Source organism: Enoplosus armatus, chromosome 23 (genome assembly GCF_043641665.1).
Source record: "Enoplosus armatus isolate fEnoArm2 chromosome 23, fEnoArm2.hap1, whole genome shotgun sequence".
Taxonomy (NCBI): domain Eukaryota; kingdom Metazoa; phylum Chordata; class Actinopteri; order Centrarchiformes; family Enoplosidae; genus Enoplosus; species Enoplosus armatus.
The window spans coordinates 3,232,592-3,247,039 of record NC_092202.1 but is presented as its reverse complement, the minus strand read 5'-3'; the positions used below and the strand labels follow the sequence as shown (position 1 = coordinate 3,247,039).

The following is a 14,448-nucleotide window of genomic DNA, read 5'->3' as shown; positions in this document are numbered from 1 at the left end:
TATACGGAAATATGAATCACTTTCTATTTGTGCAAATAATGAACAATACTGGAGCTAAATATTGTGCTTTGAAGATATCTTATCTGCTGTCGTGCCAGTGTTTGGCATTAGTGTCCCATGCGTCGAAGGCGTGTGTGTGTGTGTGTGTGTGTGTGTGTGTGAGAGAGAGAGAGAGAGAGAGAGAGAGCATTCCTCCACAGCTCCAGGGTGATGAAAAGGTTAGGCCAGCCCCTCTTTGCTGCGCTCTCTCTCGGCTGCAGCTCATCAGTGCGGCGCTGCCTCCTCCAGCAGCTCCAGTCCCACTTCACACATGGACAGATCCAAACTTTAACTTCAAGGCCGTCTTTCTCCCCTCCTGCCCGCGTGCTCTGCAGCCCCCCCCCCCCCCCTCTCTTCTCCTCCCTCTGCTTCTCCCGCTGAGCTCCGAATGAAAAGCTCTATTGGCGGCGGACGCATGGAGATCTAATTTTGCTCCAATTTTCGGGTCCGGTCTGTGGAGGCTGCTGTTGTTGTTGTTCTGCCGTTCCCTTGGTTTTATGGTCTGCTCATGCGTCGGGAATGCCATGGCCACTCCGAGCGCACAGCAGCAGCACCAGGATTATTTCAGATCGGTGAGCAGCGAGTCCACCACCTACATGATGGTCCCGGCCGGCGGGCCGAGCGGGACGAGCGGGACGAGGCGCCGGGAGGCGCCGTCCAAGATGTGGGTGGCGATGGTGGTGATAGTGGTGGTGGTGCTGCAGATTGCCTCCACCACGGGGCTCTTTCTGTACCTGAACATGTCCATATCGCAGGTAAGACCTGGTCCCCACTCACTTTCAGAGTCAGGGTGCTGCACTTTAGGCCACATGTGTCCCTTTGTGGGACTTTGGTTGCTGTTTGAGACTTTTTTATTTATGTATTATTATAGTGATGCTAGAAAACGTAGAAGTTGACGTCCGTGTGCACAATATGAAGCTGATCTGCACAGAAACAAATGAAGTATTTCAGCAGGAGCTTGAGTCGCTGTGCGTCCTTCAGGAGATGAAGTGAAGCTTTGGCCTGGTGAGTAATTCATTTCGGGAAGACGTCCGGCCCAGTTCGCCCCCGCTCTCTGTCTTGTCAGGCAGTTTGGAAAAGCTGCTCTGTCTGACTGGACTTGTTAAACAATGCAATCCGAAATTTGCAAGCAATCAAGGCAGAAGCAGCCTGTCTGTCTGCCTGCCTGCCTGTCTGCCTGCCTGTCTGTCCGTCCAGCAGCAGAATGCTTATTAAAGGAACATGTTGGAGCCATTTGGGGGAAGCCAGAAAGTAGTCAGAGGCCATGGGGCAGATGTTGTGTGCAGAGGTGAAATATGCGGGTCAGTGATGGAGCTGTCCCCCCGGGGGTTTGATATAAGCCATTATTATTATTATTATTATTATTATTATTCCTGAAATGATCACACACAGGTAACACTGCTGTAAGGGTTTGATTCCTCCCACTCTAGAAATCAGTTAGCGGAGCTGCTGCAGTCGGTGAGAGTGAACCCTGAGAAGGCTGATCTATAAGTCCTGCTGCAGACATACATGTGTCTCTTCTTCTGCGTTATTAGCGATAGAACACACGGGAGGGATAAGCTCTTCGGCCTGACTGACTCATATTACTGGTACGGACATCAGAAGTCCACTGTTCCACCTCCGTCCTCCTTCCTTTTGTGGTTTGGTATCAAGGAAAAGCGATCTGCCTGATAGATTGTGATTGAAAGGCACGGATGCTGTGCAGTAGGTTTTAATATGTGGCCTACAGGAAGAGGTGTTACATATTCTGACACACTTCATGGCACTTCAGTGTGTACATTTGCAGCGATGAAGTGGGGAACTGATGTATGGATCCCAGCATAGGCCAGTTTAAATAATGTATAACGCTACTCCGTCACTGGCTTCACCGGTGTCCTCTGCTTCTCCACATGAGAGTAAACATCTGTAAGAAGGTGGGAAACGTGTCACGCCCCCCCCTCCCCCACTCTTCCCCCCACTGGTGGGAGTTCTCTGTGCAAACTGGGGCGATGAGTTGCACAGGTGTGCGTTGTCAAAGACCTGACACAGAACCTCAGCCACACTTTCATGGAAAAAAAACGCACATTTTCCCAACTTTTCCTCTTGAGAATTAGGAACGAAAAATGATATCTGATAATGCTTTCGCTGCGAGGTGTTAAACATCTGACATTTCAGGCTTTTCAGCTGCTGCTTTTATCCAACGTGACGTACAGCGAGAGAGACGTTAGGAGTTCAGCGTGATGGACAAACAGTTGCATGTTTAAAGGATCAAATAGAGGGCGGCAGGGATGACGTGTTTTTGGAGGCCAACCCGGAAGTTAGCATCGCCCCCGGTTACCTCGAGCAGAAAATAAACTCTGTGGCAAACAGAAGTGTGTGATACTTCACTAATGAACACCACTTTTATGAGTTTTGAAGCGTAAATGGAATCACCAGAAGTAAAAAGCTAACATTAAACACCACGGTCGCTTTACTTCACCGTCACCACCACTGAGCTTCACTCTGAAGAGAATATAGACAGATACAGATATATAGACAGATAGATATAGAGTATAAACACTAGCGAGTAGATGAGTTTTGTGTTTCGCGTATGACACTTCATGGCTGTAGCGGTTAAATCTTCACAAAGCTCTACCTGCTTTTGTATTGTTGGATATGCTGTATAATTCTATGAGACGCTGCTCTTTTCTTTACTCAAGAAAGGATGTGTGTCTTTCTGTTAAATCTGTATTTTGCACTGCCCTTTTTTAATGTTTAGTGTTGGAGAGGCATCACCATGTGAACGTGTGCAGAAAGAGGATGAACACTTAATTTATAATCATACATCAATGTATCAGCCTCGTTGCTGTCAGAGAGCCCAATTTGAGTGATACTCGGGCCAACTTTGTATAATAATGTATGTTATGGGCAATTTTTGTGTCAGAAGTCCTTGTACTTTCTCATTTTAATACAACATCGGATCTTTTTATGGTCTCCCTGTCATGAGCGGAACATAATATAAAGGCAAATATATCAGCGTTCGGCCGCGTCTGCTTCCAATTGCCTCGCTGGCATGAAAGCAGCAATCCTGTGTCAGCTGTAGAAACGTCTTCATATACTTTATTGTGTAGATAATAAGTGAATATATAGATTTAGGCAGGAAATGGCATAAGGAATGGTTTAGAGATGATACTGGACAGAGATGAAATGAAAAACATGGAGCTATGTATCTTGCATGTGGGGAATCCCCTGGTTCTCATGCGAAGGCCAGCTATTTTTAATCTGGAAACAGGCCCTTCTTTGAATTGCGGCGGAGTTACGCCCCGTGCCAGCCTGGTTAAGACAAAAGATACTTGGGAACAATGAGCGCCGCACAATGAGGAATGCTCCAGTGTTGCCTCAGTGCTGCGGCGTTCAAACACAAACAAATGCACACATGTAAATACAGAAGCTCCCGGCCTCCTGGGCGTTTGTTTTGTGTCCGTTGTTGCCGGTTGAGGCACAAACCTGGTTATTCTCTTTATACATAAATATACTGTGAATGTTTTAGTGAATGTCCGACAGCAGAAACACACCCATTGGCTGGGTCACATGTTGTGAACATAAGACCGAAGTCCAATTTAAAAACAATACTAGGTAAGAGCAGCAAAACGTTTCTGGTAATCGATTCATTCTTTGCGTAATTTTTAAAAGAAAAAGCTTCTCAATTGTGAGGATTTGCTGCGTTTCTCCGTTTCTATGCGATAACAATCTGAATATCTTTGTCAGCTTGGGCTTTAAGAAGCTGTGATCGCCTTTTTTTTCCTGACATTTTAAAGACCAAACGATTATTCTATTAACCAAAAAACATGATTTTTTTAGCAATCTAATGTATTAAGCACGGCGTTTAATACTCCATATTTACACTTCACTGCTTCACTTTATCAGCTTAAAACATCAGAGATGTTCTTCGTACGGTAAATAAGTATGTCGGACATCCTTTGATGTATTTCTGTACATTTAAGATCTTTTTCATGTCTGTGGATGAAAAACTAGACGGGGAGGATGAAACTACATCCGCCACGTCACGTCGCGTCTGGTATCTGCGTCAAGTCTTGATTCATTAACCTTTTGATGTTGGCTTTCAGTGCACACTGGCTGTATGTGTGCACACTGGCTGTATGTGTGCACACTGTAGATTCTCTCGTGTTGATTTGAGTGAAATGTGGGGATTTTCTCTGTGTGTGTGTGTGATTGGCATTCCTTTCCTTACACTTCACTGGTCCACTTTATTATTGTTTGGGTTCACTGATAGGCTCTGACTCAGCCTTATATGCAACAACGCTCCCTGGGTGTGTGTGTGTGTGTGTGTGTGTGTGGTCTGTTTGAGTGGATGTTTGTTAGAGTGTGTGTGTGTGTGTGTGTGTGGTCTGATTAGTCCCCAATTTTTGACTTTTCTATCTGTGTTTGTGTGATTTAAGAGTGTGTTGCTATGTGTGCGATGACCAGATGACCTTCAGAAATAGAAAGATGAAGAAAATCCTCCAAAATATTGACATTTTTCCAGTCGACAAAGAAACCTACAGGACCAACAGTTTAGATTTATGTTGGATTAGGTGTTAGGATTAAGATACAGGTTAAAGGTTAAAGTTAAAGTAGGACCTCCGTTCTTTGACAACCTTATAATTACATCTCGAAAAGCTTGGAGTCAACAGGACTGAGCTCCCGTGACTCAGTTTTGTGTTCAGATAATGTGAGTTTGGGTTCAGCGTCGTCATCGACAGATACATTGATAACACTGGGGAACACAATTTTTGTTGAGTTAGGTCTGACAGCTGTTTTTAACTAATTTTTGGGTGCGGAATCCAAAACTGATCTCAGTTTTTCTCTACCACGTCAAGTTTTTGAACTATAGGATCCCCGTTTTCTTAAAAAATATGAAAAATACTGTACTTAACAGATATGTGTGTGATAGTACTGACCTATTGGGAGCTGCACACACCTCTCACCGCACTGTCTCAATTGTGACTGCACAAACAAGTCGCCACGTAGCTGTAGATGAGTCCAATCGTAATCAGCTGGCAAGTCTTACTACAGCTCATCAGTGGAGTTTTGCTTATCTGGAGGGTAAGCTGTGGAGAAAAAACTTGACGTGCTAGAAAAAAACTGACTGCAATTTTGGAATCAGCATGCCAATTTTAGTTTTAATCAGCATAAAAATCTAACTCAACAGAAATTATTTTTCAAATTGTTCCCCAGTGTAATCAAAGTCGTGGTTATTTGCAGCTATAGATGCAGGTGTTCGTCCTGACTGTCAGCCTGCAAAGCTCTGTCGCTGGGATTATTTGAGACGCCTCACCAGACTCCATCGGTAGTTTGCTAAAAAAGAAAAAACAGACAGGAAACATGAGTAGAGAGAGAGAGGGGGGGGGGTTATGCAGACAAGGTCCTGCAGCCACAATCGAACCAGGGACAATGCGGTTATATGGTACGCGCCTTAACCACTAGACCACATATTGCTTGAATTTCAGAGTTGGCTTGACATAAGCCCAGCTGTTTTGGTTACTGCCTACGTGTTTCCTCCAGCTCACACTGACAGATCTGCAGCGACCGTTTGCTGGATATCAAACGTTTGAGTCGGCCACTGAATCCACTTGACAAAAAAAAAAAACATCTAGTTGCAGGAACGTGTGGCATCTGGCTGGCACCTGCTGAAAGCTGCCTGCTAAACACGGGCTGAGATACCTGGTGGAAACTCCTGTTAGCAGCAGTTAATATCAGTCGTTTTCATCCATTCACGCGCAGTCCAGCCTCCCTGTGTGGCCTCAGCTGCTGTTGCCAAGTCATTTCTGACCTCCTATAGCCCAGTATGGCCCAGTATGGCCCAGTTGTTCCATTAGTTCATACTGTAAATCAGAGTTTCACACTGGATCAGGTTTTACTGGTGAAAGATGAGGTCAAAGTTACCAGTTAGAGAATCAATGGATGCCCTAACACGAATATGTGTGTGTGTGAGCGATGGGTGTTTGGTGGGGGGGGGGGGGGGGGCATGCAACACGTGTGCATTACAGGGGGTTTGGTGTCATTGAGTGGGCAAGTGTGTACCAGAGTGTGTGTGTGTGTGTGTGTGTGTGTGTGTGTGTGTGTGTGTGTGTGTGAGAGAGAGAGAGAGGAATTCGAACTTTAACCTCATCACCGGCGCCCAATTCAGAGTAAAATCAAATCCTGCACTGTAAATATTTAGACTGAATTCAAAGCAACTAATATAAACCTCCCACACCAGACTCTGTTGCCAAAACACACAATTCTCCCTCTCACTCACTCTCTCTCTCTTTCTATCACACCTTCGCTCTCTCTCTCTCTCTCTCTCTGCCCCCCCCCCCCCCCCCCCCCCGCGGTCTCTGTGTTATGCTTCAAGTCCACATCGGAGAATCGTGTTACAGTCAGTTTTAGGGCTCGACGGGGGGAGGGGGACAAATTTTTCAGGAGTGACACAAGCATATTTGTTGGGGTTTTTTTTTTGCTTTTATGGGAGTTTAGAAGTTAAGTGATTCTTTGGCAGCGGATGTGAGTGTGTGCTCTGTGCATCTAAACAGGCCTCGGGCACGTCTCCAAAGTTACGTAAGGTGTTTACATGGGTGTAGCGCACAAAAAGAACAGAGAGAGCGAGAAGACAAGAGGCATTCAAACTTGTTAACATGCACATGTGGTTAATGGAAGAAGGTGAGTGTATTCGGCCTTGCTTCTTGCCTCGTGTCTTCATCACTCAGTGAAGATGACGGGGCCAAAATGACATCAACTGAGTAACTTCTGAATAACAGACGTGTTGGCTAGCGCGCACACAGATTCTGGCCCTTTGTCGCTCTTTGTTGTTCTTTAGTAAAATGCCACAAAACAGATGAAAAGAAACGTCCTGCTCTCTTTCACTCGATATAAGCTTCGGTGGCCAGGTTTTGTCCACAGCACGTGTATTGGGAGACTCGTGGAGACGCGTCCGTGAGACATCGGTGTCTCTGCACAGACCTGCGTGCACGCTCGCTGTTTTCATGGCCAGGTCATTTGGATGAGGATGAAAAGGAAGGTGGGGATCACAGGAAGGAGAGAGGGGAGAGGAGAAAGTGGGCATGAGAGTTGAAAGAGACAAAAGTGAAAAGGGATGATGATGATGATACAAGGACATTTTAGAGCATTGCACTAATTGGGGGGACTCGCACGAGACGGATCAAAGAAGGGACGGTCCAAACTGAAGCAGCAGAGGTCGAGATATTCCGACTTTTAAATGCCTGACATGGATCAGCCTCTGAAAAAAGAACTGGGTCCTACATTTATTAGAAATATCCCTTCAGAGCCAAAGAAGACAAAATGCAAATGTTTTCACAAGTTGAGAAGTGGAGCTTTAAATGGAGATCTGATGGATTCCTCTGTGTCTCCTTCTTAACGATCTCATGTTGTGCAGCCGAGCAGAGTTTAAACCAACAGTACTTTATTTCAAATTCAATTTCCCGAAGTCTCCAAACGCACCAAAATACGTCAGGTTCAATTTGTAGTCGCTGTGTGAAATCTAGAATATTATCATTTGAGGTAATGCTGTCGCTACTGGCATCTTGGGTTTGAATAATATTTGAAGCAAAGTGTCGGAACAAGCGGATACACTTTCATACAGTGTTGATTTTATTCTCTAAATAATCCAAAAACATAAAGGAGAAAGTCTTAATTTAATTTATTTAAGACGTTAAAATGTAGCATAGCATCTGAGAACCTCAGGCGATGAAAAGCTTTTGCACGGATTAAACAATACATACATAATGTGTTAATTAGGGAGCTTTAGAGGAACAAAAACCTACAATATTCTATAGAAAACATACGTCTAAGTGTGTGCTAAAAAAACAGCAGCTAGTTTGACACATTCGGTTCATCATCGTCGCCGTTTCTCTCTGCTAATAACAGATAAGTGATCTTTAAACACTTAACTTCACTGCAACTACCCGCTTTCATATTTAAAGCCCCCCTGAGATCAAGATTTTCTAGCGCTACGAATGAGGTACCGAACAATAGTAGCTCTGCTGTCATCAAACATGTCAAAGTGTCTCAAACGTCACATAAATCGCTGGAAATGAGGAAGCAGAGAAGCTGAAAGAGGCGAAAGATGGAGAGCTGCGACGGGAGAGAGAGATTATTCACACGTCTGCTGTTATACGTTACGTTATCTGATACAGATACACAGACCCGACACACACACACGACCTCGGCTTAACAGCTTGACACGTGAAAACAGGATATTTGCGTTCCCACGTTGGAATGCTCATTAGGATGTGGCTACAGCTGTGGTGTGTGTGTGTGTGTGTGTGTGCGCGCGCGCCAACAGCTGGTTCTGTGTGCTATCACTTTGTTTGCTCAGTCAACATGGTTATAAAGTGCTGATAAATGCTCTTAATACGATTTGAGGGGACTAAAGCTCCCCATGAACTACATCTGGAGTCTTTCTGTTCACCTGGTAGCAATATAATGTTTTCTGTCTTAACTATCTTGATAGCATGTTTCACCGTGATTGTGCCTGATGTGATTACACGTGACAAACAAACTTTTGATCAGCTGAATCGTCCTCGCATCAGTTTAATTATCTATTATAACACACAGTGGTAACTTAACGTACTGTGTATCCAGTTTTTCTTTTATAGGAGGAAGTTATGTACGTTTTACATCTTTTAATGTTTGTTTCTTAGGAGAAATAATGTTACAAGGAAAGAAATGGAGCTGCAACTAAATGATTGTTTTCATTAAATGTTAATCTGGAGATTATTTTCGCATGTAAACGGTCAGTTGATGGCAGGAAATAGTGAAAAATGACCATCACAAGTTCTCAGAGCCCGTGGTGACATCTTCAAATGTCTTGTTATGTCTGAACTACAGTCCAAAAATTAAAGACATATAATTTACTATCAGATCAAAGTAAAATAACACAGAAACCAGGGAATGTTGGCCATTTTTATTTAAGAAATGACCCAACTGATTCCTCAAATATCAAAACAGTTGATAAGATTAATTCTCTGTTGATCTTTGGTAAGAAAGTTCAGGTTCAAAAATCAATAAATTATATAACAGTTATTGATTTAAAAAAAGGAGACATGAAGAGGAGGGATTAAAAAAAGAAAATGTTAGCAAGCTGAACCACATTTCTACCATTGTAAGTAGTAGAAGTTCAATAATAACCTTAGCGTGTTGTTAGCATGATGACACACGATGAAAAGAGCGCCACTCCAACTTCATCAACCGCGGATGAAGATGTTTGTTTTTACTGCTTCTGCTTCTGACCTTACAGCTGACGTAATACCAACCAACCAGTCTGGTTTATTTTAATTTAAGTGCCTGTGCTGAGTACTGAGTTTGCTGGCGATGGATAAGAGTCCAGTCTTTTTTAGTATGTGTTTGTTAAATGACCAGACTGCAGAGTGATGAAGCCCATGCGCTCATATAAGGTCTAATAATCAAAAAATGATGCCTGTGCAGAACTATTTTCTACTTTATGGTGTTGCTAGGAAACATATGGTTGAAGATGTATAAATTAGAGCGTGGACGTTCACCTCCGTGTTGACCTCCTCCAATCAAACGACCTTCCTCTCGTCTATCCATCTTCCCTTGTTTCCGCTCTCCACTGTAAGGGCTCCATATGGCTCCCATCATATGGTAACCAAATCCTTCCCATACTTTCTATACATGTATCGTATCAAAGGAGAGGCAGCAAAGAAGCTGCTTTGCCCTGTTGGAACATGTCCAATAAAACCACAGCGAAACCTTGAGTTTGATGGGGAGGGGGGGGGGGGTTTCCAGGTTTTTCTAAAAGGTGGCTGTGTGTTCTTAACGTGTGCCTTACGAGGGTTTCTGAAGACTGAAAAGCAAAGTAAATGTTTTTAGAGTGAAGCCACTGATAGCAGAAAAATGTTTTAAATATTCTTCACGAAATATTGAAACTCCAGAACAGAAAAATGTCCCAATAAAGAGTTCGATTTCAATGTGAGCTGAAATGATTAGAAGATGATTCACTTAGTCGATCGACCCGAGAAAAATAATCAGCAACTATTTTGATATTAATCATATTATATGTGAGGATTTTCTGCCGAGTGGTCCGACAAAACAATGACATCACCTCGGGCTTCAGGAACCTGCGATGGTCGTTTGTCACAGTTTTTGACATTTTATAGACCCAAAGATTTTTAAACCCAGGTTTATCAATAAAGAAATGACAGTAGTTGTTAGTTAAATGGGAGTTGTAATAGCTGTAATGGGCTGTAGTTGGAGTTCTTGAATGCCCCCCCCCAAAGCAAAAACGCATATTATGGCTAGTTATTAAACATGAATGGCTGATATCCAATGGCCTGTAAAACTAACCCCGGTTTGTACTGTATGTATGTAGTACAATATATCTCGTACGTGCTGCTGATTGTGTGTTTTTATGTGTGTTTTTATGTGGACTGCTGTGTGTGTGTGTGTGTGTGTGTGTGTGTTACCTGATTTGCCAGCGGTTGATTGGACGGAAAGTTCTCCGCTGGTCTAACATGATCTAACCCTGGGAATGGGCAGACATCTCTGTCTCTGGCACAAGAAGGAGGGCTTGTTAGTGTCAGGAGAAAGACTGTCTACTCCAATGTTTTCCTCCCTCAAACACACACACACACACACACACACACACACACTCTTGTTCTCTGTGATATCAGCGTTTTGAGTCTGAATCCAGTAATAAGACCCTCCTGTCCCCCTGTCAGCTCTCATTTCTGTACCAATTAAACCACCAGTGAACTCTTTCCCTCGCTGTCGTCTAATCTCTCCCTCTCTCTAAAATTATCTTCTCTATCTTTCCACCCACTCTTGTTCCACTTCCACAACAGTTGCCTCCTCCATAAACCTTAGCGTTGGCCGTCCCTTTGTCTCTCTCATGTCTCGCTGACCGTGAAGAACACTGTGGTTTTGGCTTTTAATGAAAGCCCAGCGTAACCTATCATCACTGATTTCGTAGATCAAAAAACCGCAAAAACATTATCGCTGATGTTCCACTTCCTCAGCTCTACTCTGAGCTCCAGACTGCAGCTAATTTCTGGCTTAGTGTCTCTCAACATAACACTGCCTCATTAGAAGCTTGTAAGGTTCTTGGATATGTGCGATCGCAGGTCATCCATGAATCAATTAATCAGCCGCTGAGCACGGATTTGGGCGGCTGCTGAATGGAAAAGCCTTAATAAGGAAAGCTCTGGGAAAAGAGGTGAAATCATGAAGCTGTGAGGCAGGAGTCAAAGCTTCCCTTTAGGCCATGACTTTTTAAATAATGTCTGTTTTTGGTAGAAGTTTTGTCTGTTAAAAGTTGGAGGCAAGCAAGGCTAAGAGAGCAGATGTTGGCTCGATCGGTAGATTACGGCACCGGTGCGCCGACATTTCAGCTCTTTAGGAAATTCAATTTTGGATGAACGAATCATCAAATTGATTACGTTTCGATCTGCATCAGGACGAGTCATCATTTTGAAAGAAGTCAATGCTTGGCTCTTGTACGTCTTCATATCTTAGATGACTGGAATTCGATGTCTTAATTCAAGGCTCAGTTGTCGCTTGCGAGGATCTAAATCAAATACACAGACTTTCCAGAGGCAGCAAAGAAATGCGAACATACTGCACTTGTTTGGACGAAAAGACAGAAGTGCTGATTCCAGAAATGGCCACTTAGATGTCTTGGCCTCTTGTAGGGGAGATCAAAATCTTGCATGAGTGTTGTGAAAACGTGTCCGATCTGAAAAGAAAAAAGATCTCAGGCCTTGCTGCTTCCAAAATATTATGAACAGGAAGGGACAGTCAGATATTTTTAGACTGAATTCACAAAGTTTTATTGTTTATTTCTTTCAGTTTTTTAATGTTCTCACCAAACTTTCAACATTTTAGTGTTTCCCCTTAAGTTACTCTGGGGATATCAAGACAAATATTATCTGAAATATGTTGGACGAAATGTTTTAACAAGAGTCTGCCGCCGTGCTGGCTGGCTGTGAGACTGCACAGCTGTGCTTTGAGCTAAATGCTAACATCAGCATGCAAACATATGCTCACAATTACAATGCTAACATGCTGATGTTTAGCAAGTATAATGTTTGCCATGCTCGCAATCCCAGTTTAGCATGCTAGCATGCTATAAAAAAAAAAATCACCAAAGTTATTAAAATTCATCCTGAGGGGACATGAATGTTATTCCCAAATTTCATGGCAATTCCATCCGATATTTGTTGAGACATTTCACTCAAAACCACAAACGTCAACCTAATGGTGGCGCTGAAGGGAAAAGTCACGGGATCAACAAAGTTACCAAGATTCATCCTCTGGGGACCGTGACTGTCTGTACAAAACGTTCGTGGCAATCCATCTTGTAGTAGTTGAGATATTTCAGTCTGGACCAAAGTGGACTAACCAGCTGCTAGCATGCGTTTGCTCTGGTGTTTCTCCCAGGATGAGGACAAAACATTCTCTGAAACGACATTTTTTCAGGCATATGTTTCTTAAATTCGAGCGCATATTTCTTCGGCCATAAGATCAAATCCCAACCGTGACCATCTCATGTGGAGGAAGGAGTTTAGTTGTCAGTAAGAACTGGAATAACTTCACCATCCTGCTTTAGATTCTCGGAAAGGTGAAGGTATTTGGAAACAACATAATAGTAGCAAAGAATCCCATCGGTTTATATCGCAAACAGGTTCTCTGGCCTTTGGAGTTGGCAAATGTGTGAGCTGGCAGCGAAGGCAGCATTCAGCGCTTCTCATGAGATGTTCAAGATGTTTCCCAACAGGCAGCACAAATGCACGATGATGGCTTCAATTGAAAGGCGAACTTTGAGCACTTCAACAAATAGCAGCCGCAGAAAAGGCTCGTAGCGGTGTCATGCTGTTGTGGCTTTGAATTGCCATTCATGTAGTCGATCTGATTTTACCAAATAAGGCCGGATTGATCCAAGTCACGACTGAAATGAGAAACACATTGCATATAAAACGTTAAATTCTGAAGAAAACGTGTGGGATCCATCCTCTTGAGAATTTCCTGTCATCAGGAAATGCTAACAAATGCTAAACCGACTGCACACATACCACAAACTTAATCACCCATTTTATTTCATTTGCTGTGTTATGCATTGGTTTGATTCTCTGTAATGCAAGTACACACATTACAGCAAATCCTATTTTTTTTTCTTTAAACCTGTTTGTGTTATCAGGATTTCAAGGCTCGTTTCTCAGTAAACAATCTGAAGCTTTCAGTTGGAGGATTTGGAGCCTCGTGATCAGTCACAGTGGCAGTGACGGCTCATGATAACCTTCGACCGCCTCGTCTAGCAAAGGAAATAACTAGAAGTCTTGTTGAAGTCTTGCTTGATAAAGTCACGTGTTGTCTTTTCGAGTGTTACCTGCCACGTCGGCATATCTAATAAATGCAGAAACTGTTCATTACAGTGAAGAGTTCAGCTTGGCATTTAAAAAAAGTGGCTGGTTTATTAAAGAAAATCAAATAAAAGTCAAAATTGAGCAACCACTGAAAAATCCTTCTAGATGTTACACGCGTCTGTCATCCAGTTAATATGAATGTTTATGTATACAACGTGCATATATATATATATATATATATATATATATATTTTAGAGAATTCGTTCCCAGAATATTATATGTCTGTTATTTTGAGAAAAAAACAAAATTTTGGGCTTCGTTTTGGTACAGTGGCTGTAAATGTATTACACTGTTATTTGAACATTATATTAGAGCTAAAGTCGCGAGGAAGCAAAATATATTTGAGGCCCAACTGATTATAAGAAGTTTCGTCTCCTCAGTTATTACACAGCTCTCCTATTTGCTTGTTGATCTGATTTGTGTGATTGAGCGTTCCCAGAAGTCGTAGCCGGTGACACCATCAGCTGCTCATCGGCCACAACAGTAGCTCTTCAGCAGTTTCAGTATGCAAATGATTTGTTTTCTCCCCGCTTCAAATAAGTTTTCAGCTCATTTTTTAAAAAAAAAGAGCTTCTGCTTTTTGTCTCAATACTTTTGAGCTTCACATGAAAATAATTTTTTTTACTTCCTGCTCAGCCGCTTTTTTAAAATTTCTAACAATAACCTTAAAAAGAATTCTAACCTTTGTCTTTAAAAATAACCTTTCCAGACATTCAAAGTGACCACTCTTCTTTTTACACTCTTGTGGGGACGTCTGGACCCCCCCCCCAGAGAAACACAGTACAATAACACTTGTAAAGGCCTGACTTGAGTCATACTCGCTCACCACCTCCACACACAAAAACACGTTTACAGACACACTTGCCCACCCATGCTGGAACCTGCCCACCCACAGGCACCCAGTGGACCCCACAGCAGCAAACTTTGCTCCTTTTATCAGCTTCATTGTGTGCTCTTTGGTGAGGCATTGGCCTTTAATCAGCCTTACTTTGTTTACATTTTCTTCACTTT

At 42.9% G+C, this 14,448-nt stretch overlaps 1 protein-coding gene across 1 annotated transcript in view; it reads left to right on the top strand.

Moving 5' to 3' along the window:
- The first annotated feature begins 327 nt into the window (after nt 1-327).
- tnfsf10l (TNF superfamily member 10, like) overlaps nt 328-14,448 on the top strand; it is a 52,151-nt gene continuing 38,030 nt past the window's right edge. Inside the window, exon 1 of the mRNA XM_070929848.1 lies at nt 328-794. Within this exon, the coding sequence (XP_070785949.1) occupies nt 537-794 (258 nt within the window). The 5' untranslated portion in view covers nt 328-536. The remainder of the gene's footprint in view (nt 795-14,448) is intronic.